Source organism: Orbicella franksi, chromosome 11, assembly GCF_964199315.1.
Source record: "Orbicella franksi chromosome 11, jaOrbFran1.1, whole genome shotgun sequence".
Taxonomy (NCBI): Eukaryota; Metazoa; Cnidaria; class Anthozoa; order Scleractinia; family Merulinidae; genus Orbicella; species Orbicella franksi.
In genome coordinates this window covers 24,945,239-24,970,097 of record NC_138155.1, presented here as the reverse complement: position 1 = coordinate 24,970,097, position 24,859 = coordinate 24,945,239, and the positions used below count along the sequence as shown (strand labels likewise).

General features: G+C 40.6%; 5 protein-coding genes across 5 annotated transcripts in view; 3 read left to right on the top strand and 2 right to left on the bottom strand.

Moving 5' to 3' along the window:
* Positions 1–24,859, top strand: part of LOC145460439 (uncharacterized) — a 335,154-nt gene that overhangs the window by 80,220 nt on the left and 230,075 nt on the right. The window lies entirely within an intron of this gene.
* On the top strand, positions 757–14,115 carry LOC145502658 (monocarboxylate transporter 3-like). Its single transcript, XM_081482005.1, has 5 exons — positions 757–786; positions 9,932–10,167; positions 10,591–11,165; positions 12,745–13,114; positions 13,923–14,115. The coding sequence occupies exons 2-5, from the start codon at positions 9,942–9,944 to the stop codon at positions 14,105–14,107; spliced, it is 1,356 nt and encodes a 451-aa protein (XP_081338131.1). The 5' UTR covers positions 757–786; positions 9,932–9,941; the 3' UTR covers positions 14,108–14,115.
* Positions 2,647–3,731, top strand: LOC145503397 (uncharacterized). Its single transcript, XM_081482857.1, has one exon. It carries the CDS (start codon positions 2,667–2,669, stop codon positions 3,555–3,557), a length of 891 nt encoding a protein of 296 aa, XP_081338983.1. The 5' UTR covers positions 2,647–2,666; the 3' UTR covers positions 3,558–3,731.
* LOC145502227 (uncharacterized) lies at positions 3,742–4,896 on the bottom strand. Its single transcript, XM_081481482.1, has 2 exons — positions 4,811–4,896; positions 3,742–4,720 (listed from the first exon to the last, which is right to left on the bottom strand). Exons 1-2 carry the CDS (start codon positions 4,894–4,896, stop codon positions 3,742–3,744), a joined length of 1,065 nt encoding a protein of 354 aa, XP_081337608.1.
* Positions 15,792–20,975, bottom strand: LOC145502225 (uncharacterized). The gene is made up of 6 exons (XM_081481481.1): positions 20,202–20,975; positions 19,082–19,341; positions 18,148–18,181; positions 17,669–17,762; positions 16,741–16,985; positions 15,792–16,269 (listed from the first exon to the last, which is right to left on the bottom strand). The coding sequence occupies exons 1-6, from the start codon at positions 20,362–20,364 to the stop codon at positions 15,800–15,802; spliced, it is 1,266 nt and encodes a 421-aa protein (XP_081337607.1). The 5' UTR covers positions 20,365–20,975; the 3' UTR covers positions 15,792–15,799.

Sequence of the window (24,859 nt, the reverse complement as noted above, 5' to 3'; positions counted from 1 at the left end):
TCTCCTTTCAAGTATGTCTCGAATATCGAGATGGGCCATCTCGATATTCTTGAAACATTTGGGTTTAAGACCGTAGGTACTCAGTAATTATATTAGCGGCATTTTGACCACAAATCCAATATCGCTTTAACAGGGTAGTTTATTTAAAGATGTCTGCAATAATCAAGATGGCTAGTTTGTGCACGTGATTGAGCGACTCTACGCTCGTATACCGACACGTTCAGTTCACGTGCATGCCCGGTTCACATGCTTATCTTGACGACTGTATTTAGTAGGGTCATGCGAGGCCAAGGACTATCTTTTCCGTCTACAATTTATCTGAAAGCTGTATCGTTCCTTGCAGTTTGAGCATCTGACCTTTCTAAGAGGAGTGGACAGAGGAGTAGCGAAACTCGACACCTTGTCTTTGGTTTAATATCTTTGAAATACCGGTTAGAACTTCTTGGTTTTATATAGCTACCTGTTCAAAACAAGCGATCGCCTTGAACAAGATTGTGTAAAAAGCTTACCGCCTATATGGCAAATAAGAATCATAATTAATTAAAGAGAAAAAAACGGACACTTGCTGTACCGCGCGAAATTTATGTTTACCGTCTCCTCTTCAATCCGGTGTGACAATCGTTTTTCTCGTTTAACCAGTTTTGCTTTTGCTCTCACTTATAAACCTATTGAAAAACACCAGGCCACGCTACCGAGAGAACAACATTACAATTTAATACTCCTGGCAGCTCTTCGAGTTTCAGTTTCGAGTTCCATCTTTTAGTGATCGCCAGAAATAATTTAGAGGTAAGTGGTTATATGTTATTGTTTATCTTTTTTGATCCCTCTGACCGTATAAAGTGGATGTCCGCACGGTTTGTCCGGCGAAGAACTTATCGAAACCCGGCCTGAGTGCATTCTATGTTTCTTTGGAAATGCCAAGCGATTCCAAAAATCATTTTAGTTTTCTAGTCGACGAATTGCCCGATCTTGATTATGTTATAACAATCGACCCTATGAACCTTCAAAAACTATTCCTTTATTACGGATTCAAAGACTGAACCCCGCAGTGTCAATGTATTACATAACAATCAGAATTTCGAAGGAAAGACGTACTGAGACATTCTAGATTTAGTTTATAAATGCCAAATGTTTCTGTTTTCCTGTTTATTTTTCTAGTGACCGTGAATTTCCCGAGCTTGCATGGCGCCTTTATTTTCAATTCGATCGTTCGAGTGGAGTGTGGGTGAAGCCCGCCGCACGTGTACGCAACAAAGGTCTTTTATCAAGAAAATAGCGCTCTCTCTTGCGACCTTCGGACATTAAAGTCAGGAAAGACTTCTCTGCGGTTTTTCTTGGCACTCTTCAGGCTTCACTAGGAAAGCCCGACTCTTTTTAATTCGTTGGTGGTCAGATTTTGTGTTTGGTCTCGATTATTTATATTTCATGCGATCTAAAATTTACATACACCTCTTTCTTCTTTCTGTTACTGATGGAAAAGCCGTCACGGGGGGAACCAAAATTTCGTTTTCGTCGCTTCAGTCCGCGACTCGTTTTCGCCGCATCGCGACTCGCATCTGAACTGAACGTAAAAACTGGCCCTGGAACAAAAGTGAAAATTATATTCTGATCGTCTTGATTTAATCATTGGCGCCTGAATATACAACGTACCGAGGGATTTTATTAACTCGGTTACGGACTGCGAACAAAATAACTTGAACGAGTTTTTCGGTATTCGCTTTAGTATCAAAAGAACGATAGCGGTTGATTGACGAAGACCTGTCCAACTTTGTCACGAAAGCGACGAACCAAGATAGAAACATCCACTCCCTTGTAAATAAGTTTATGTTATTACTTGACTCGGAGCCAAAAGGGTCAAATGCTGACATAAAATCCTTTTGAAAAGACAGCTGTTTCTATTTATGCTAATATTGTGGTAACGAAAATTTTCCAGAACAGGATTTGTCGCCGAGGAGAAAATCTCTCACAACGTATTAAGTGTAAATTATCTCAGCAACTAGCATTATGCTTGTACAAGAAGGCTCTATATCAACTTCGGATGTGTCCTATATCGCTTATGTCACGAAACAAGTATCATTGTCATCTTCCGAAGAATCACTTCAGTAGGTAAGTTCATACTAGGGCCCAAGTAGGCCTTAAGTACGATAAAAACTCAAGTGAACTTGAGACTGGCGGTGCTAACTTTTAAAGATAAGCGTTCATACTAAATTGCAAAGTATGCTACTTGCGGAATCGCTTGTCAATCAAACTACGCGGTAAAAACCCGCCAAAGCAAATGTAGTCAAGACACTCAAAGCTTCATTATGCCGCGACCTCGAAACGTTCGAATAGCGTCCCTTATTTTGATTTTTGCTTTCCTACTTTTGCGACAGCGGTCTTTCATGCTTCAACAAATGTATTGCTTCGCTTTAATGGAGGAAGCCTTTAGAATTAGCCGGCGAAACCGTCGGATGTTGCTTATTTATATGGCAGGGCACTCACAATAACAAAGACCACAACTGAAAAGAAGAGCTTGGGTTTGGCCTAGACCACAGAACTGGTTTCGCCTTCTTATAGCTAATCCAGCACTGCATTTTCTTTGGAAGGAACATTTTCGTATCACTCACGCAACATTTGAATACCTATGTGACCTAATAAGAACAGATATACAAAAACAACACACGCGGATGCGAGTGCCAATTAGTGTAGAAGAAAGAGTTGGTTTAGCATTATGGCGACTTGCAACCGGCAACAGTTATAGAAGCTGTGGGTTACAATTTGGATACGGAAAGTCAACAGCGAAATGCATTTGTAGTGAATTCGAGCGCGCTCTTCTTCGTAGGAAGGATCAATTCATAAAATTTCCCTTGACAAGGCAGGAAATTACAGAAAAGGTTGACGAGTTCGAAGAGATGTATGGCATACCTCAAATTGTCGGAGCCATAGATGGTTGCCACATAGAGATAAATGCTCCACCACGAAATCACGAGGATTACTATAATCGTAAGCAGCATTATAGTGTGAACCTTCAAGCTATAGTTGATTCTAACCTGAAATTCATCCATGCTACCGTTGGTTATCCAGGCAGCATACACGATGCTCGCGTCCTTAGACTAAGTGGACTATACGATTTGGCACAAAATGAGCAAATTCTTGCTGGCCCGACGAGGAATATAAATGGAGTAGAAATCGGCCCTCTTCTCGCTGGAGACAGTGCATATCCCCTTACCAGCTGGCTCATGAAACCTTACTCAGACAGGGGGCACTTAACTCCTGAACAAAAAAAATTCAACAAAAAATTCAGTGCCCTACGATGCGTAGTCGAGCGTGCATTTGGCATGTTAAAATCACGGTGGCGAATTGTTATGAAAAAAATTGAGCAGAAAACGACAACCCTTACGAAAACTGTTGTTGCGTCATGTGTTTTGCATAACATTTGCATTGAGAGAGGTGATCTATATGATGATGGCTGCGACTCCGATGATGACTCAGACGATGAAGATGAAGGCAGACTTCTATTTGAAACTGGCAACGATGTGAGAGATGCTTTAAAAGACTTTGTGCGGGATAACTTGTAACACTACATTTTCCAACTGCAGGTTTTATTTGTTAACGAATGCTATGTGTAGCACCAAAATGTCATATAAACATATAAACTTGCCGATACAGGCAACAACAAAACAGCAGAACAGTAACAAATATATATATAATTAGAATTAATACAACTGTCTCCTTTTTAGAACATCAAATATGTGCACCGATTTACTTTGACACCAAATCTTTGAAAATGTCCTTAAACCCTGCGAGAATTGCATTTGTTTGTTCCAACTGATTCCTCTGTGATTCCCGAAGCATTTCTGTGGAACGTTCAAATCGTATGTTATCTTGCTCTATGCTTCGTTCCATAAGTTGTAGAAAACTTGTCTGCCACTCAGACGTCGCTGTTTGCTCATCACGTCTCTTCTTTCCTTTGCTGCCAGATTTCGCTGGCTCATCAGTTGCCTTTCGTTTCACTCCTTCATTGGGCGTCGCAGTTTCGAATTCATTTTCCATGTTTTCTGTGTCGGCCACGCTTCCTTGTGGAGAGAGTGATGTGCTGCTGCCTTCTTCGAAGGCAAACGTGGAAGAGCCTTCGAGTGCCATTTTGGATGGGTCAACGCTATCGCGATGACCCATCACGTCGTCGAAAAAGTCGAAGTATGGAAACCCCTCTTTGATTTTCTTAAACCCCGCTTCGCCGGTCGACTGAGAGCGTTGCTTTAAAAGCTTATACTCGTACTCGAGATTTTGCTGGCGTTTCTTTACCTGAGGCAAAGTTCTTTCGCTGTCAGGACAGCTTTCCTTGTATGCGATAAAAATTTCATTCCATATCTTAATCCTTTCTTTGTTGGACGCACTGCGTAGCTTGCTGTACCGTGGCCCCCATACTGCCAGCATCTCACGAGTTTCGTCTTCTGTCCAGTCAGACGCCTTTAATTTGGTCTTCTTTTTGCCTTCGGAACTTGTTTTACTGACCCGGCTTGAGTTAGCGGATGAAGTCTCAGGCCCTGGTGATGGGGTTCGCGATACTAGGGAGCTGTTGTTGCTTTGTGGTGGACTGTCGCTCGGTTGAAATGCAGCAGGACGGTAAAAGGTCTGGCTGTGTGGTGGGAAATGAAAGAGTTGTCCACTGCGGAAAGGCGTTTGTGGCTGGTTAATCGTTACGGGTACTGCTCCGGCAAATCTTTGGTTTAAGTTGTTGCTATCGAACAGAAAGCATGCTTATGAAAACATGGCTATTAAGATTTTATTAAGAGTAACTGGTTTAATAAATAAATGAAACTGCACTTACATGAGGCTTAAGTCCACGGAATCGTCGTCCTCTAATCGGTATTGTTGCTGAGTGAAGAAGCGAGGCCGGCTTGCGTTGTAATCCATGCTTTTTGCTTCGCCAAGGTTTGCGTGCACTAGCTTTTCCCGCCGTTTAGTTGATTGACGTGTTATCGCTTTCGCGTGTTTTGATAGTGCCTAAGAACGCATTCGAGAACAGCAAAACTAGACTTAAGAGCGCACTTCGGCTCCTTTGAAAGTACGCCGTTTCTAAGGTTACAAAGGAAGGTACTTGAACTAAAATAAACCCCGTTCACATTCCAAGTAGACCTTGGGCGTACTTAAGGCCTACTTACGTACGTAGTATGAACTCGCCTAATATTCCTTATTCAAGTTCCGGAACTCCTTGTACTACACAGGGGGTGACACGTTATGCTTCTAAAACGAACCATAGTGTTCCTCATTTTTCTGACTCTCGCTATTTTATTAGTTATATTATGATATCGCAACATGTTTTTCTCACATCCCTCTTTCCCGCAAAACTAACGTAATTTTCATAATATATTAGCAACGCAAAAGTGCGAACAACCTTGGGCCCGTACGCACTAGGCGTTCTACAAGTGCGTACAGTGTTTTTCTTCCTACCAAAATTTTGTCAAGCCGTAACAAACTTAAAACGCGCCGTCGTCCTGTCTCGGAGCAGGACAATTTTTTTGTCAAGCGTCAAAATTATCAGATTTTACAATTTGCAGGCGTTGAAAGGATGTTACTAAAACTGAGAACGGGAAACCGAGAATCCGAGAACCGGGAGCCGGGAACCGGGAACGGGGGTCTGAGAATTCAAAATGGCGGACAAAGGAAAAGAAAAGGCTCGAAAAGGGAACAATTTGGGGAAATATGAGGAAGTGTTACGGTTGTAAACGTAAGTTTCTACCGGCTGTGTCACCAGATGACCAGTACGTTCTTGTTAGAGCAGAGTCCGATTGGCACTGGGATAAACAAAGCATGACATGGCGCCTTGGGAGAAAATCGAATCGGTATTTTCACATGCTACCCCAATCGGTCGGTGCAAAACGCAGACTGCAGACTGCAGACTGGGTACAAAACGCAAACTGAGAATAAAGGTTGTTTCTCGTCTGATACGCATACGTGACGACATGTATCTAAAAACATACCGAGTGTCACGCGGTCGCTTTTCCGCAGTCATCTTTCACTAACACCAGCATTATTCTGGGATATTCCTTGCTCGTTTCTCGTATGTTTTGTCTTTAACAAAGTGGACAGGCCACAGGTTATTTGTCTGCTGCTTACCTGATTTGCCAGCAGAATTGCCCATCTCCGAAAGGCCACCATGCTGCCGAACGAGAAGACAGTCAAGACAGCGGACGACCCACGTTCAAAGATAGTTATGTGTTAGGTCACTTGTTCTCGATATCCTATTGGGTGTTGCTATTTTTAAATATTGACAGGACAGCTCGAGCACAAAGCGAGTAGATATGACAAGACTATGAGGGCTTGAAATTCTGTTTAAGAACGACTGTGGCCTGATCGATTGGGGTGGCATGTGATAATACCGACTGAATTTTCTCCCAAGGCGCCATTTCATGCTTTGTTTATCCCAGTACCAATCGGACTCTGCTCTAACAGGAACGTACTGGTCAGCTGGGGACGAAGCTGGTGGATACTCACGTTTACAATCGTACCACTTCCTCACATGTCCCCAGATTATTCCCTTTTCTTTTCCTTTGTCCGCCATTCTGAATTCTCAGACGGGTTACTACTGTATACTCGTTCCCAGACTCCCGCTCTCGGTTCCCAGTTCCCCGTTCCCCGTTCCCCGTTACTAGTTTCAGCAACATCTGGTGTTAACATGACTAAAAATGTGAAAAACAAGGAAATTTGATCTCGCTTTTTAGAGTCTACACATTCAGCAGAAGCCCGCCAAAATATCTAATTTTTACGCCGCAATCGAGCTGTGAAGATGGAGAACGACGAAGACTTAATAATTCTTACCTAGAGATGTTGAATGCGACTCCATACAACTTCTACGGCTCGCAGAGCAAACTGAATGGCTTGAAGGACGAAGAAAAAAAGAAACAAACAAAACAATACTAGCGATAAAACACTGTGGCAAGACAGGTAACCGTTTATCTCTCGATAATAGACCACTTTCGATATATTAAAATTCAGCTTGGTAGTGAGGTTTACAGGACACAAACAAAGGAAATTGAATGACCATGTTTATTCATTTATTTAGTTTGAGTTCTCTAAGCCTCACTATCAAGCTGAATTTTAATATATCGAAAGTGGCCTATTAAAGGCCACTTTCCCGCGAACAGAACCCAAAGGAAGGTGTTAGATTTCAACGTGATCGACACTTGTGGTTATCAAATATATTGGTGTTTTCAAGTACGTACGTACGCGATTACCAAATTCAAAATTTGATGGAGACAAAATTTGTCGACATTTTAGGCAGAGCCAAACAAATCTTGTCAACCCCTTGCGTACAGGCCTTAAAAAATAATAATATTGTGACAAACTCTCACACAAAAGAATGAGATGTTTATAAATAAATCAGCAACGCACTGTGAACAAGGGATATCAAGAAATAACTTGCAAGGGAGGCAGCGTAGGCGAGTGGTTCATGGACGCGGGACTTGAAAACCGGAGGTCGCGGGTTCAAATCCCGCTCTGACCACTAAGCTGGAGTTGTTTCTCGGTAAACCCAACAGGTTAGGTAGAAAACGCAGAGTGCGAAGTGTACAAGATGAGGAATATACAAAATGAGGAGTGTACAAAATGTGGAGTGTGGAAAGATTTCTACCATAAGATTTCTACCATCTCTAAAGGATGCCACTGGTTGCGTTAAAACCTGGGAGGGAAGGGGGGGGGGGGTACTCCCAGAAAAGTTGGTTGGAGGTGTGTGGCCCACTTCCCAAAATCATTACTCTATTTATGACCAAAATCTGCGATTTTTGCTACCCTATTTATGACCTGGCAAAAAAATTGATACCCTATTTATGACCGTTGCCGCTGGCACAGTTGCCCTTAACATAAGTTATGAAGGGCTTTTGTTGATGGTCTTATTGATAATGATGAAAGAGTAGCTTCTTCTAAGAAACATTCCCAATTCAAGACTAGAATGCTAAAACCATACCCTATTTAAGACCAAAATGGCCAACATCGATACCCTATTTATGACAAAAACGGCTGAAAAGCCATCCCCTTTGGGGCCGCACATACCTATATAGCCCATATAAGCGAGTGCCCCCGGGCGTGAAAAGCTTTTATGAAGATCGAGTTATTGCCTTCGCCGACCGCACAGAGAGCTGGGGAATGGAAGGAGTTTTATAGGGTGTTATACCTTATTCGACTTATTCAGTTGCGTACGTCTGACGGAATAAAGATTAATTTTTTTAAATTCCATTTCCATACAAGCCGTTTTATCTGCACTCCTCATTTTCTACACAATGCATTTCCGATACTCTGGCTGCAATTTCTACACTCCACACTCCGCACTCCGCGGTTTTCACCTAACCGACCAGGTTCAATTGGTTTGCCAGTCCCGCCAGTTAGGATTCTTAAGCCTACTATGTTTAGTTGATATATTTGTTTCTGCCAGTTTAAGAGGCATGCCTGTGAACTAACTAGCTGTAGCTAAGCCCATTGACCACTATAAACAACAACATTTGAACATTTTAAATTTTGTTTGCAAACTGCAACGTAGGCTAGAAAAGATGGCTTAGCGAGGCAGAGCTCGAAACGCGATACACGTGCGGGCGCGGAGTGCGATCGACGCCTCGCTCTCGTGTATTAAGTTCCGAGCTCTGTCTCGCTAACCCGCCTGTCCTGCGATGGATCACTTTGCTTTTTCCCGTTGTTACTTTTTTCTGGCCTTCTACGCAGACGTTCTTTGGGCTCGTCACGCAATCTTTCTCCCCTACGAAAATAGGAGGCCAACTTTTTTCCCGCAAAAATTTAGAACAAAAACGGTTTTAGAAGGTTGAAATTTTTGCTCGGCGCAGCGTCAAAGCTTGCTCTTCGAACTTCTTGTTTACCTATAGCATGATCTCAAACGCTTTTTAAGTTTTATGACATTTGCAGAAACGTTTAAAATTATTTATCTGGCAGAACCATTGATACAGATTTCGTTTGCTATAAGAATATGTTTTGTAAGAATATCGAGGCTGAAATTTGCGAAATTCTAAGAATATTTTAAGAATAAACTCCAGGTTCGGACTTGAAAAGAATATAATATGTGTTCAAAATTTGTAAATTCAATACAATAATACGTTTTTAACTCAACCGTATAAAATTCTTCCTTTCTCCAAACGGCAAAACTAGCCAAGAAGCAACAAAAACAGCACTAGTCGTTTGTTCGATGCCAATAATCATTTCTGCAAGTTATGTGCGTGATATCAGGCTATAATGCCTGCAGACTGGCTGCAAAATTGCTTCGACACCATCCAGACACCAAATACATTCGAAAACCAATATGTCATATGCTATAAGAATATTCACAAGAATATTTTCAGCCTAAAATCGGCAGAAAATAAGAATATTCAGCCTCGGCCAGAAAAAGAAAAATATTCTTATAAAAAAAATAACGAGTGTACAAAACATGACAAAAACAGTTTCTGTTCCTTGGCGCTTACTCATTATTTGCAGGTAACAACACCTGCACACCATGCAAATAACCTGCGACAGATACGTCGTTCTGTACGCCATCTTTGCAGTCTTTGATGTCCCAAGCTGCGCGCGCTAAGGATATAAATTTTTGAATTAAGGTTCGCGCGTACATATAGCCGTGGTGAGTGAGCCACCAATTATAACGGCCTAATGAGGTTATATATTGTGCGTGGCTAATGTTTGTTCTATGGTAAGTTCTATTTTTTATTGCCCTTGGGAAGCAAAATCAACTGTTTTCCTCTGGGCCAGCTATTAATTAACTCACTCCCGTTGGCATGGCACCGAGTACACTGTTTGTGTTTGGTTTGTACCTGTCTTTTTATACCGTCAGACACACGTTACAATTTCCGTCTGCGACGCAGGCTTAAGTCAAGTCGACATTCTGTAATATTTTCTTCCACTCAAGAAGTCTTGAGACGTCTCAGTAACGTTCCACCTTTCTATTGGTTTGCAGCTAATTGAAGATGACAGCTATGGTCAAGCAGGGTGAGGCTAGTGAGAGTGGAAAGAAAACAACACAAGTAGTGAGATGCGCAGAAAGAAGCTCACCCCAAAAGGACAGTTGTTGGTCCTGGCTGGTGTGTTTTGCAGGCGTTGTTTCAAATGTCGCCATTTGTGGATTTACCTATAGCTATGGCATTCTATTCCCAGCTCTGTTGGACGAATTTCAGCAGGGAAAGGCTAAAACAGGTATCTTTGTTTCTCGATTGTTCCCAAATAAGTGAATGAATTTAACGCACTAATGTACGAATTGGCGAGTGAACGAACGATCTCCTGCGGGCACAAACAAATGAACGTGGGATGAATGAGCATGCAGTTAGCGGCTATCTTTAAAACGGGAACGGGGAATCGGAAAACGGGAATGCGGAACGGGGAACGGGGAATCTTTAAAATGGGAATCTTTAAAAGCGGGAATATTTAAAATGGGGAATCTCTAAAAGCGGGAATCTTTAAAAGGGAGAATCTTTAAAATGAGGAATCTTTAAAAAGGGGAATCTTTAAAATGGGGAATCTTTAAAAGCGGGGAATCTTTTAAATGGGGAACTCTGTCACTCTTGGAAAATAACCCAAATTCAAAGCTAAGCAAGTGTCATACGCATTTTCTCTTGACAGCATGGGTTGGATCAATTGCAATGGTGGGCATAGGACTTTATGGTCCTCTTATTGGGAGGCTTTATCAACGATTTGGTGCTCGACTTGTGTCATTTTTTGGATCCTTGATCTGCATTGCCAGTCTCATTGCAACATCAAAAGTCTCCAATCTTTATGTCATGTTCGTAACATACGGAGCTCTGTTCGGTTTTGGATCAGGGTGTATTTTTATAGTTACGTACATTGCCGTGCCAAGTTACTTCACAAAGTGGCGCTCGCTGAGCCTGGGACTAATAGCAATGGGGCCCGGTGGAGGGCTATTTATCATGAGCCCAATCGTACAACTGCTTTTCGAAAACTTTGGTTGGAGACGAACGTTTCTATCTATGGCTGGCATTGATGTCTTAATGTGTCTTTTGGCCTTTGTTTACCGACCAGTAGTGTTAGATTTTGAGAAAGAGGAACTGAAGACAAACGAACAAAAAGAAGACAAGAAGTTCTGGGACATTTCACTTCTTAAACACAAAGCATTCGTCCTCTCTTCGTTGGCAGGAGTTATCTTTTACCTTGCTCACTACATTCCACCCGTGCATATGGTAAGTCTGAAACAGTGTTATAGGCACGCAGGGCGTGTAAAAGGCGCAAGGTGTGCAGCCGGGTCAAAGTAGCTTTAGCCCATTTTGCGCATTGCAGCTTAGTGCTAGGTAACAATGTCACTTTGTTCTATAGATATGCAATACGAGCAATGGGCACAATATTAAGATTTATTAAAACCTGGATCATTGGATAAAGCAATTCGAGAGTTTTTATTGGCTAAGCCATCATAGGTTTTGAACCATTATACCATGCTCTACAAATACGCGTGATTTGTTTGGTCGTTTTTATTTTTATTTTAGTCTAGTTTTCTATACTGTGGGAGCGTTAACAATGAAACAATTATTCCACTCGCGCTTGTTGGATCATCCTGACATGAGATGATTGTAGTCAACTCGGCGCTACCTGCCTCGTTGACTATCTACCATCTCATATCCAACGCGCGCTCGTCAATAATATATAGATTACTTTATGGCAATGTGCGGTCGTACGGTATATACGCACGAGTTTTCTGATACAAAAACAACGAGTGCGTAAATACCGTACAAAGCACTTTCCATGCTGTAATTTGTTTATTTTATACTTACTGAGATTTTGACCTTCAACGTTCTGATAAATATAATTGCTTTTTCATTCAGCAAAACAATAAGCTTAGTCAAGTTATTTTGTGCAAGCACTTTGTCGCTTCTTCGAAAGCCTAAATATTTTTCGTACAGAATGTTTACCGACTTTATCTCTTTTTCACTCAACGGCTCAGCTGTCTTTGTTTTGTTTGTTTGTTTGTTTGTTTGTTTTTACTTTCTTTGCCTTGTCTTTTTTAAGTTGTTTTCTTCGAGCTTCCAGACATTTCCTTGCTTGGTCAAATTCTTTGTTGTCGATAATACCTACGAGATATTTGCCTTCTTTCAAAAACCGGTTAACACTTGAAATAAACCCTCGAAGGCTTGATGGTTTTTAATCCTTGCCATCTGTTGGTTAAATTCACACACATCTGGTGTGTTTTCTTAACCTTTTCTTGCGTCTTCCTTCTGTTTGAGGAATTCGTTAGCAAGCTAACGACTTGTCGGGTTTTTGCCCGAGTATTTTTGTTTTGCTGTTCCTGCATAAAATCTTCAATGGGTAAAAGAGATAAAGTGGTAAGCCTGTTTTAACTTTCCACCATTGTTCGCGGTTTATAGCTAATTCGCGAGAAAACTAGTGTAAACTTGTGAAAACTCAAAAAACTCCCTGAATGAAGATTGAAGAGGCCCCAAAATCGTACCAACAACAACGTCAACGCGTTGCGAACTGACTGATTCATTTTGACAGCTGATTTCTGATTGGATGAAACGCTTTTTGACGTGTGAGAAAGTCGTTTCGCGATTGTGATTGGATGAAGAAATTTCCGTATGGGTTTTCCATGCCATCGAATCGATTCTATCCGAAAATCTCAATAAGTACACAAACTTTAAGACCACCGCACCACCGCGCCTCCGCGCCAGGATTCTACGCTGAAAGGCATTTGCACTCACTCGGTGCTAATCCTGGCAATAATGTTAGCAATCCGTCTGCTAGAAGTTTAACTTATTTCTCTTCGTATAGGTTCGTTACTTGGAAGAAGTCGGTTTTTCAGAGGTAGTCGCCTCCCGTCTGTACATCTACAGTGGAGTGGCCTCCTTACTAGTGCGACCTGCGATTGGTCGATTGAATGACTTCAGCTGGATAAACATGATATACATTTATTCTGTGGCCAGTGGTATTTTAGGCTTGGTTACCCTCCTTTTACCTATGGCGACTTCAAATGTTCACTTTATTGCGTACTTTGTAGTATACGGCTTAGCTGATGGGACAATGGGTTCCGGTTTGAGTATCGCAGTACTTTACAGTCTTCCTGAAAGACTCAGACCCCTGGGTTTCGGTGTCTATCAGTCCGTAACTTGTGTCACTTCAGCATGTGGTCCGGCTCTAGGAGGTAAGCCTTTTTAAAACTCCAGTATCCTCCTTGTGATCAAATGATCATTTGATCAAATCTTCTACTTTTTTCGACACTTTTATTGGCTTGTATTTATTTTTAAGCAGGAAAATTAACGTAAGCAAAGTTACATGACGTTTCGACGACTTCATGTCATCATTGTCGAATGAATAAATTAAAATTAACGGCAAGACATATTTATAGTTTTTAGGATGTGAGAAAATGAAATTAGCAAACGTTACATGTAAACATTCATGTAAAAAGTTTCGCGGGAATGAAATCCGCTTGCGTGTTCAGTTTGGGTCTTTTGTTCTTAATCAACAGCATTTTAAATGTATTTATTAAGTCCATGTTGAGTGTAGCAGAGCGTTAGATCGCAATTGGGACGCTAGTTCCGTTTCTTTCCCCAGTCACATCCCGTACTAATTTGAATTTATTTGCCAATCTGAAGTTAGTTGTTTGTCCATTTGAATTATTTGTTCTTTTATTTTGATGACGACCTATTGAACTAAACCGCCTTGGACAGATTGTGTTAATGCTAGTGGCACTTTCAGAAGCCTTTAGGTGTTTTTAAACCTATTTGAAAAGTAACCTTTGTTAGCCCTCGGGGGATCACCGGGAACTTTGGAATATTCTCCGTTAATTTTCGCATTTGTCAATGTGAGGTTATATCCTGCACATTTAACGTTGGCATAGCGTCACCACGCTACTATCCATACAGAATATTAGAAGGCTCGTAAAAAGCATATAAATAAATTGTTTTACGTTGTTCATGAGATTTATTTGCGATTTTTCCCTTTTTTCAAAGGTTTAGTAGCAGATCTTCAAGGATCGTATGACCCAGTATTCTACATGGCTGGTGCTATAATGATATTTGGCACTGCCATACTGTTGACTGTTTCCTGTGTCAAGAAATCTAAGACATTTACCTCGAAGGAAGAAGTGAAAGTCTGGGAATCGCTTCTTGTGGTAGAAAAGTGTTCAGTTGTGTAAATGCGCATGCGCGTATCTTTGGTCTCTTGGGGATAGTGGCAACGTAATAGAGACTTGAAAGCTGCTTTGTTGTGTCACGAAACAAGACCCTGGTCAAAAAAGATTTCTTGTGTATTTTGATCAAAGCGAACAATAGAGTGCGTTCCTTTGTGATGATTCAGATCAGGATAAATGATCCAATATCAATCGGATCATTTTCCCCAGAGGGGAGGGTACTTCCGTAAATTTGTGTATAGTGTGTGCCGCGAAGGGTCTTAAACCCTGACCCTGTTTGAAGAGCGAAGGGAATGTAAATAGATACCCAATGCCAACTGGGGCAAAAAGAATCGAGAACCTCAAAAACCCTACCCTTTCCCACGGCACATACCCATCTAGCCCATATATGGAATCCCTCCCCCCGGATCATTGCGCATCAAAAGATCCGACGAACCTAGTCTAGGCAAGGATTCAATGGTTCCTTTGATGAATTGTGATCCGAGTGATTTTGGATCATTGATCCTGATTTGAAGTCATCGCAAAGAAACGTACCCTCAGAAACTACCTTATTCTGACCCCTGGGACTCCAGCTAGGCCTGATTCACACCAGCGATCGATATAAAGACATAAGGAAAAGATCAGTTTTTTTTTTTCCTGTTGCGTAATGTTCATGTTGTTATGTTGCTATTATGTCATTTTGTCAGGATGTTCAAACTACAAAGTTAACTTAACGACATAACGTCCCTCTTATGACGATGTGTTTATGTCGGTATGTCGCTCGTGTGAACTAGGCTTTATAACTTAAGCCTGGTTCATAGTAGCGACATAACGACATAACGACATAAGGAAAAGATCAGTTTTATCTTTATGTCGTTATGTTCATGCTGTTATGTTGCTAATATGTCATTATGTCTAAATGTTCACACTACAAACATAACGTCCTTTTTACGTCGAGATAACGTCCTTTCTATGTCGTTCGTGACGATGTCGTTATGTCGTTATGTCGCTAGTGTGAACCAGGCTTGACAGATTTATTTTAATTACTGTCATTAAACTTAGAGAGTGTTTAGATGAAATAAATGCGTCATGTGACATATGAATTATATATTTTCGATCTGTTTCGACGGAAATCCGCCATCTTGGCGGATTTGGCATTTATATCTGTAATATATCTAATTATATATCTCCTAGTTTAAACTTGTACATTTATTGTAAATGGTTAACGTTATTTACTGTGTAGCTTGATATAAAACCAAGGTAGTTAATAAACTTCACATAAATTAAGGCAAAATCAAAAGCCTAGCTGTTTTTAAATTGTAAAGTATCGCTTTATTCGTTTTAATTCATTGTAATATATGTTATGTAAACGGACCTTTTTTTTCCAAGCATCTAAATTAGGTGAAACTAAGGATCAACTACATTTATACCTACATAAAATGCAAAGATTTATATTCAAAGGAAAGTTTATTGTGATCTTAAATGAGGAACTGCTTATTATTGTAAGAGGAAAATTAAAGAGAACTTATTTTGTCGAGTTACAGACTTTTTGATAAAACTGACAAGTTCCACAAGTTCTACAAAGAGAAATAATATCTGCTCGCGCCGGTTTTCTAACCATCAACATGCGAGCTATTGTAACCTAAGTTGGGAAGATATGCACAGATACAAACAAGAGACTATATAGAGACAAACAATCAGTAAATGCGCATGCTCAGTTCACACCAGGCACGTAGCTGGAGACTTTTTTGTCACATTTCCATGTAAACCTGTCACGAAATCAATCCACCTGAGATAGTTGCCAACCCCATGAGTACAGTTTGTCGACAAGCGCAAAATTTCGTCGACCGGCAGAACAGTGTCCCACATGTTCACACCATACATCTGACCGAGGAAGCTTTGATATTGCTCAAAACCACCCCCATAACTATCTTGATCTTGACCAAGGACAAAAATGCCGTTGTTGTCGACCACGTGTCCTGTTTGCAAACCATCGCCATTTCGCCAGAGAGAGCCATCAATGTAAAAGTTCCACGAGCCAGCGGTATTCTCCCATGTTGAGCAGATGTGATGCCATTGATCATCATTGACGCTTGTATCCATTCTTCTAGTAGTAAGAAAATAAACAAAATTCCATGACATTGACTGAAGCACATAACGTATATTAATATGAAATATCCCCTCTCTGACTGAAATGTTTTACATTTTGTATTGGAGATTTTGGTGTAGGTAGAGTTTGCATTCGAGCCAAGTGGCCAATCAGGACGGCACTTATCTCCAGTTTCTGTAGCATAAAGAAATGAGTATTTCTACTTCTCCCTGGATGTGATGTTAATCCATAGCAAGGGTTTTTTTGGCCACAGCGTTAAATTCGCCGGAAACCATTTATACACCTGGCTGGAGAGAGGCAATGTGAGAGTTAAGTGTCTCGCCCAAGAACACAACACAATGTCCCCGACCAGGCTCGAGCCTGGACCGCTCGATTAGGAGACGAGCACACTAACCGTGAGGCTACCACGCCTCTGCAGATGTCGGTGTAACTGTATGAAAATATCCTATTAATTTCCTATCATTTATTTTCCTCCACAATTTCTCATCACTTAATTTTATCTGTTAACTCAACTCAGTGCAATTCAAATCAAATGATGATATTTACTCGCCGTCACCCCCAAGTAGGAGTTTGAAACTCGTATAATCGATTACTAAAATCTCGTTGTCTTCGTCTGGAAGTGAGTAACTCAAGCTGGAACCGTCGTCTGCTTGGTCAGCGGTTTTTATCCAAAAGCAAACCGTGAAAGCGGTCAGCGGTGGCGCACAACGCAGCAGATCAAATCTGACGTAATCGGTGACGGACTTGGTAGGGAAAGTAAGTTGAAAATTTGTTCCGTCAACATCTGTTAGATAAATGAACAAGAATTAAAATATTCTTTTAATTGTATTCTTTTTTAATTATTCAGGGCACGACTTGAAATTCTGACACAAACAATTCATACCAAGAGTTGAACTATTGAAGACTTGGTAAATTATTTCATCTTACGCTTTTAGCATTTTCCTGCATTTTGTGAAAATTTGCTTCAGATAAAGACTAATGCTGTACAGATAAGTCTTCAATCTTTCTAATTTTTTCAGCCGTCTTGTTTCATTCAAAACTGGACTGATGAAGTAGTTTCAAATGACATCACAGCAGCCATATTGGTGTTCCAAAACAATAAACAGATTCGGCTAATGTGTTTACATCCTTGTTTTCACTCAATTCAATTCATATGATGATTCATTTGGAAGGTTACAATTGTTCTGTTTGTACATAAAGGTAAAGGTAAAGTCTGCATGCGAGCCAAGTGGCCCATCAGGCCGGAGCTTATCCCGGTTTCTGTAGCATGAAGCGACTAGGAGTATTTCTACTCCCCCCTGGATGGGATGCTAGTCCATCGCAGGGTTACCCCCAGCATTAAGTTCGCCGGTACCCATTTATACACCTGGGTGGAGAGAGGCACTGTGAGAGTAAAGTGCCTTGCCCAAGAACACAACACAATGTCCCCGGCGAGGGCTCGAACCCGGACCGCTCGATCCGGAGACGAGCGCACTAACCTTGAAGCCACCGCGCCTCCCACCTCTGTTTGTACATACTCCCGTGCAATCAGCTGCATGTGGTAAATTGCAGAATTGTAACGACCTAGCCTGTCTGAACAATGTACAAACATGTTCCGTCTAACCTGCAGGAGTGTAACTCTATCCTTACGTAAACACTTTCTTTTGTTTGAGTAAATTTGCATGTCTGCTGGTCACGTGAGTAAAAACGCTCTATTATTTGCCAGCGTACATCTTGTCGAGTACTGCAAAGAAATTCAGGTTTTGTTTGGTTTCGTTTGAGTTCTTGATGCTGACTCTATATTGATTGTGGTCAACCATGCAGTATAACGACATGACAAGAGAACAGTACAAAGGTAAGTCCAATTATTATAATGGCTGCTGCTTTGTGCACGGACGTTAACGTTGTTGTGAGTGTTAAATTCATGGGCGGTTGAAAAGACTATGTAACATTAAAAGCGACAGAAATTTGAACAAACCTCGTGGGGGACACTGCCTACCACAAGTTGTATCCTAAATATGAAGAAAATAAATGTCAGGTTTAGATTGCAAATAATAGGGAAGTCAAGCAAACCACTACGACAACGGCAACGAAAACGTCACCAAACAAAAGGTCTAATGAGCAGAACAATGGCTGTGTACTTGCTAAAATCCTTGTATATTTTTTAGCCGTTCTCTGCAAAACAACAACGTGAAATGACCAAGTTCTGCGTATTTTGCAGAACGTGAGCCACAGCGGCTACTTTTTCGTATTTTACTTCGAATTGATCACTGTGTCACATAAATAGCTGAAACAAGTTTTTGGACCGATCAGAAGGCTGAACAGATCGACAACTAGATAATTGGGAAATTCGAAGGTAAAATATGAATTCATTCTTTTACTAGGCGTCGTTCTTGTTGTTGTTGTTGTTGTTGTTGTTGGCGTGGCTGTCGTCATTGCTTAATGTCGCTAATGATGCACTAAGAATGCGATGAATACGGCTGTGAGAGACAGAAAATGTTCAATTTTCCCCTGTAAACTTGTCTGTGTGCATGCGCTGCAGGTTTTGGTCAAACCGCTGACTTGCGACCAATGTTCTTAAAGGTTTTGTCATATAATTTCCCGTGGGGGGGGGGGGGGGGGACTCCCATATAAAAAGGACGGGGGTGCTCGTCGTACCTTTTAGGGGTCAAAAAGGCTTTTTTGGTATCTCGTCGGGTGTTCATCCTCAAAAGGTCCACAGCGGAAGCTTTTGCAGTACCTTTTAGGGTATTGAGCTAAAAACTGAACATGACAGGAGATAATGTGTTGTTTTAGAATTGATACCTCTTATGGGTAAAAAAACAATTCAAGCCACGCCCACAAAACAGGATCTTGGTATACCTCTGAAGGATTCTTTTCAAACTTTCGGACAAGCACCCCAGTCCTTTTTATATGAGTCTCCTCGCGGGAATAGATGTAGTCATAAGCTTGTTTACCCTGTCCTCATAGTATTTAAATCCTTTTGTTTCAATCATGTCTTGGGGACACATTTTTCCTGTTGCATCGTTGATCTCACACGAGTGGCTTGACGACATTGAAGTTACTTGATAATTGTAAGATAAACATCTTGGATGCCTCAAACACAGCGCATGGCAGTCTGGGAGCGAATACACTTGATGGGTAGAGATTGCATGACCAGAGAGAACGTGACCTGCAAAACGAAGTATGCTAGAGCAAGTTTCTTTGAAAATTGAAAAAAATAATAGAAATTGTATTCTTAAATCCAAAAACGGAGTTTGCGTTTCTTTGCTAAATAGATTAGTCCAAGATCACTCAGATCATGGGGCAACAAAGGAACCGAAAAACCCACTCTGGGCGAGGATTGTTCAATTCTTTGTTGCATCACTGTGTTCGAGTGATCTTGGATTGATTTGTTTAGGTGAAAGAAACGCAAAATCCTTGTTTTGATTTAAGAATCCAATTTTGCACTTTCCCAACGAAACGCACCCAATTAATAAAAATAGAAGAAACGTTTTAAAAATTTATAACTAACCAAATTTGAAATTGTTTCTTTTTTTTTTTTTAATGTCAATATGCTTTTATTGCTTTCTAGTTTCTACACAAACACCTTCGCTCCGTTATTATTACAGTCAGGATTGATCACTCAGTATAGTAAGGTAAGGCAAAGTCTGCATACGAGCCAAGTGGCTCATCAGGTCAGCGCTTACCTGTAGCATGATCGACTAGGACTACTGCTTTACTCCTCCCTAGATGGTATGCTAGTTCATTGCAGGGTTACCTCCAGTATTAAGGTCACCGGTACCCATTTATACACTTGGGTGAAGAGAGGCACACTCTGAAAGTAAACTGCCTTGTCTAAGAACACCAGTGCTCGAACCCGGACCACTCGATCCGGAGTACAGCGCACTAACCATGAGGCCACCGCGCCTTCTCGATCACTCACTAGTACCACCCTCTATCTTCCCTTCTCTCTCATTCTTAAGCTGTCCTCCCCCTACATCCCTCTTCCCACGCTACTTCGGTTAACACACTCGCAGGCAAATCTCTTACCTTCCGTGGCAATAAAACTCCTCGCTTTCGAACACGACAGTTGCCTAATTGTATTTACACCCGCCACTCTGGTCATTACAAGTAAAATGACAATTGTCTGCGTTGGTTTCATCGCAAATCTTAATAAGTACACTCTAGGGAAAAAAAAAAAAAAAGGAAGCATAATTCATTCCTTAGCTCAGGGACTGATTACAAGAAATAATATCTGGGGTGGGGAAGGAGGAGTTGTTAAAAATGGAGGGCCGGTTGGATAGGATATAAGCCAGTATGGCAAAGGATCGATTCCGACACCAATCATCCCGTGTTGTTATAGCTTTCGTTCGTCAAAATTTAACATCACAATGCAGTCTACATTGTACCCTCAGTCTGCAATTTACCTCCTGTCTTCAGTCTGCCTCTCACACTGACAACAAAATGTGACAGTTTTATTTGGTGAGCTTTAGCTAAGCTTTGACATTGGCTGTACGTGCAACTAGACGAGATTCTTAGACTCTAGCCTAAAGGACTGATGGCGATTTAACAATTCGCATTCATTTCAGCTGTTCGATGTTATTAGCTGGGTGTGAATGAAATGAGTCTCGGCTTTCTGATTTTACTTAGCTTTCCCTTGAAAGACTTGGTGCCCTCAAATTCTGGACTCTCAGCCTTGTCCAGACGAGAAATGTTTGGCGACCAAACACGATCAAACACAAGTTGTTTGGTGACCAAACATGTTGATGTTGAACTGAGTGGCCATACGGTATCAAGCATGTTTGATTACCAACCAAACGAGCAAAATGGTTGACAGTGTTTGATCAAATGTTTGATGTCCGTTCAAACACGATCCAACGCGAAAATGTTTGGTTACCAAACAATGTTTGATCGTGTTTGATCGCCAAACATTTCCCGACTGGACAAGGCTTAATTTACCATCACATAAAACCTAGGTAGAATGATATACATACCGTTTTTGCTTCTGTCTTCTTGAGTATGTTGTCAGACTGTCGGTTAACCTGTTAATTAACTAATATACATATTTTGCCTCTCCTCCTTTGGCTTTTGTTATTGTGTCCGTAAATCATTAACCATGTTTATATTTGGTCACCCTGAGTGCCAAAGGGTCCCCTTATGCTTCAATCTTTGGGTCCTTTTTGTTAAGTGATCCAAACTGCAACCAATCAGGCTTTTTTAATCAGTAATTCATGCAGGTGCGCCAGAGGTAAACAAGGTCAATGTTGGTTTAGCCGGCTAACAAAATTAACAACAAGCTGTAACGTTCTTTCTTTTTTAATCATTTAGGGCGGACTCAGTGACAAACCGTCCCTGTGTTCTAGTTTTTAAGAGATTTTAAACGAATAAACAGCAATGGTCTTAGCCTTATCGCTAAATAAGGACACAATGCACAATTAGAGAAGGCAAGGTAATTGAAACACATTGACGTCTTAATTCCTGTCAGCTATTAATTATTTTGTGCTAATTGATATGATAGAAAAGCGTTAATCGAGCCACGAACTGACCACTAAAATGTAGCTGTGAGTGTCAGTATGTTAACGTTGGTGTCTCACAAAGTGGTGGTTAGCTATGTAGCCGGACTAAATAATGAATGTAACTTGTTCAATATATAACTTGCATTTTGATTGCACGGCTTATTTAGGGCTCCCATATATGCCAAGAAAATGTGTGTTTTAGAAAATGTGCCTGCATTCTAGCTAAAAACCCTAAGCAGGTATTTCTACAAGTTCAGTTTCAAAGATTCTGTTAGTGCGTTTCGTAAAATAAGTAGGCCCAATTAAATCATGCCGGCAATTCCATGATATTGCTCAGTCAAATTACCAGCCATTATAAGCAACCATGAATAATGTTGAGGGGGGAAGGGGGAAAAGAAGGAGGAGTGGACAGAAAGTTGTATCGGGATGAACACATCATTCCGACCTTATTTTAAGCATAATATTGAGGCAAAAGTATCGAGAATTATGCCAATAAATAGTGATAAAAACTGGCTGATTCCGGCCCTTGAGGCGGTATAGTCCAGCATATAGGCCGAGAGTAATTTGTTACTCCTGGTTGTTTCAACATGAAAGAAAGCTTCCAATTTTGGCTTCAGCATGCAAGAAGGTTTTGTTAATTCAATTTTTTTCTGCTGCACCTGAGCGATTTTGTTTTTCATTACTACAAAAATTAGTTCGTAACAGTCAAACCAGAGCAATGGAGAATTACAAGTCGGAGATCGACTTTATCTTAGCGCGGGGATCAATGTTCACTGCCCCTGTTAATATGTAACGGTCAAACCAGAGCAATGGAGAATTACAACGAGGCGTCGCTCGCACTTCAATATGACAAGCGTTAAGGGAAAATATTATCTTTTTTTATGTAAACATAATGAAGCACAATAATAGCGAGACTCTTCGAGCATCGAGTATTAGCATAATGAAGAGAGCATAATGCGTGAAACCCTAAAGGTGTAACCATTTAGGCAATGGTGCGAATAGAGCGCCAATTAGCCTACTGCGAAGAGTCGTATTGTCCAGTGACCATTTAACACTGCCACGAATAAAAACACTTCATGCTTTCAAAACACTATATTCTACACACGGCCGAGGTCAAAATTCTCCCATACAGACCGACTTAGCTCGGTTAATAAGATGTTTATTATATGGCAAAGAAGAAAACTTTAATTCGTTTAATGTAACTGGTTTGCTGACAGTTTGCTTGCGAACGGCGATGAGCTTAACTTAAACCTGCCGAAATTTGCTCGTCCTCTTTACTTTTTTTTTTGTCATCAAGCTTTTTGGCACTTCCATGAGAAGAAAATAAAAGAAATGGTGTACATTTTTGTATTTTAGTTTGCTACTTTTTCAACGCAAAATGAAACCGGTCTAGCCAGATGCCGATCTAGATGGGAAAATCTAGACCGCGGTCAATATCGATTTCAGCCAATCAAATTCGTGAATTCGGTAGTTCCCAGTCTTTGTGAGATACAGCCATATAATAAGAACTAATATCACCGACTCGGGAACCTATAAATAACGGTATTGTTTTGATAAAAATTGCCCTAAAAGTGCACTGAAGCTGGAAAAATATTAGGTGAAAAATTGAAAACGAGGTAATGATGTTAAATTGATTAAGCCTCGCGAAAGTTTGGAAATTTTGTCGTTGTGTCTCAAAGAGTCTTTTAAAGACTAACTTCGATTTGCTCCCCCCTCAACATTTCACGAAATATTTGCATCTTAAAAGAACGCCTTCTTTTCGTGACCGAGTGAGAGGTGGCACATGGTCCAAAAAATGACTATGCTCATATTTCGCTCAGAGATATCCCATGATGAGTTAATAAACGTGGTATAATTTTTTTGCTTTAATAGATCTACTTTTGTTTTTCAGAAAATTCGCAAAAACTGTACAAGATGCCGACCACTTCAAAAATGGCGGACATTAGTGCGCCGAGTATCAACACCAGAACTTCGCTCCTGAAAAGTGCAAAAGCAAGTTCGCTTTTCTTCTTTTTGTATATTTGTGTGGGATGTTTTGGCAAATTATTTAAGCCGAAAACCAGGATTTTTCGTCCAATTATGAATTCACGGCGCGTGTTTAAAAATCACCAATATTTTTTGGTTTCAAAATCAAATTTTGGAGCGTTTTTTCAAGACACGTTTTTCCTATGTGGAATAACTCCGAATCACTTGAGATTAAAGTTGTGATTAGTGGAAATGTTCTTCTTTTCAAGGATATAAAGATTAGTTTGGGGCTTTTAATTACTGCACGGAAATCGGGAAAGTCGCTACCTCGAGGTGTCAACAACTGCAAATAGTCGAATTAGAGTTTCTGTTATCGAACCCAAAATCATAGTAAAAGCAAAACTTAGTTCTTAGCATCCTGTTAAATAAAAAATGAATATTATAAGCTCACCTTGTAAATCCAGTGGCTGTAGATGGGTTTTTATCCATATTTTCTGTTCAAATAGTCATCTTCTGAATCTTCCGTTCAACAGTGTTTACCGAACGAATAACCGATCTGAGCAGTACTTGGATAGCTCTTGTAAAAACATCGCAATTCTTGACAGTATCAAGCATTTCTTAGCTTCTATCTTTCTATGACGTACAAGTGAGCTTGTAAACAAGTAAATTCTAACTATCTTAGTGGCCGAAACGAGCAAAATTACTGAATCCGGTGCTAATATGTTCGAAACATGTATTGTTTGTACGTCACGCGTTGACATGTCACACGCCGTTAAGGAAGGCCCACGTAAATGGAACTTTGAGAGGTGCCATATTTTGTAGAAACGCAAATAGCTTTTTGTTTCGTTTGTTTGTATTTTTGAAAAAAATTAAACCTACTGCTTTTGAGCTAGAATACTTAAAGCAAATCCTTGACAGAAAGGCCGAAAGGAAAGACGAAGGATCAAGGACGAAAGACCTAATGACAAGTAGGCAAGAGGGGCGAACAATTACAAAAGAAAACAAAGCAAATCAACAAACAAACATACAATGTACAAAAAGTTGAATAGAGACAAACGTAAACTTTTCATAGGAACAGCGACGTAATAATTAAAAAAAATTGAGACGCAAAATTTCTTAAACAAGCAGATAATCACTGAGTTTTGTACACCGGCGGAGTTGAGAATGGAAATTAACTGAGTGAACAGCGGTCTCAAAATAAAAGAAGTCGAGCAAACGAAAAAGGTG

What these genes read in the sequence shown, in the direction of transcription:
- LOC145502227 (XM_081481482.1), bottom strand. Translation starts at nt 4,896, where the DNA reads ATGGATTACAACGCAAGCCGGCCTCGCTTCTTCACTCAGCAACAATAC. An exon ending in TCCGTGGACTTAAGCCTCAT is followed by an intron (nt 4,721 to 4,810) that starts GTAAGTGCAGTT and finishes TCTGTTCGATAG; the next exon opens with CAACAACTTAAACCAAAGAT.
- LOC145502225 (XM_081481481.1), bottom strand. Translation starts at nt 20,364, where the DNA reads ATGCTTCCTTTTTTTTTTTTTTTCCCTAGAGTGTACTTATTAAGATTT. An exon ending in TAGGCAGTGTCCCCCACGAG is followed by an intron (nt 17,763 to 18,147) that starts GTTTGTTCAAAT and finishes TACATTGTTCAG; the next exon opens with ACAGGCTAGGTCGTTACAAT. An exon ending in ACTCCTACTTGGGGGTGACG is followed by an intron (nt 16,270 to 16,740) that starts GCGAGTAAATAT and finishes AAAACATTTCAG; the next exon opens with TCAGAGAGGGGATATTTCAT.
- LOC145502658 (XM_081482005.1), top strand. Translation starts at nt 9,942, where the DNA reads ATGACAGCTATGGTCAAGCAGGGTGAGGCTAGTGAGAGTGGAAAGAAA. An exon ending in GCAGGGAAAGGCTAAAACAG is followed by an intron (nt 10,168 to 10,590) that starts GTATCTTTGTTT and finishes TTCTCTTGACAG; the next exon opens with CATGGGTTGGATCAATTGCA. An exon ending in ATGTGGTCCGGCTCTAGGAG is followed by an intron (nt 13,115 to 13,922) that starts GTAAGCCTTTTT and finishes CTTTTTTCAAAG; the next exon opens with GTTTAGTAGCAGATCTTCAA.
- LOC145503397 (XM_081482857.1), top strand. Translation starts at nt 2,667, where the DNA reads ATGCGAGTGCCAATTAGTGTAGAAGAAAGAGTTGGTTTAGCATTATGG.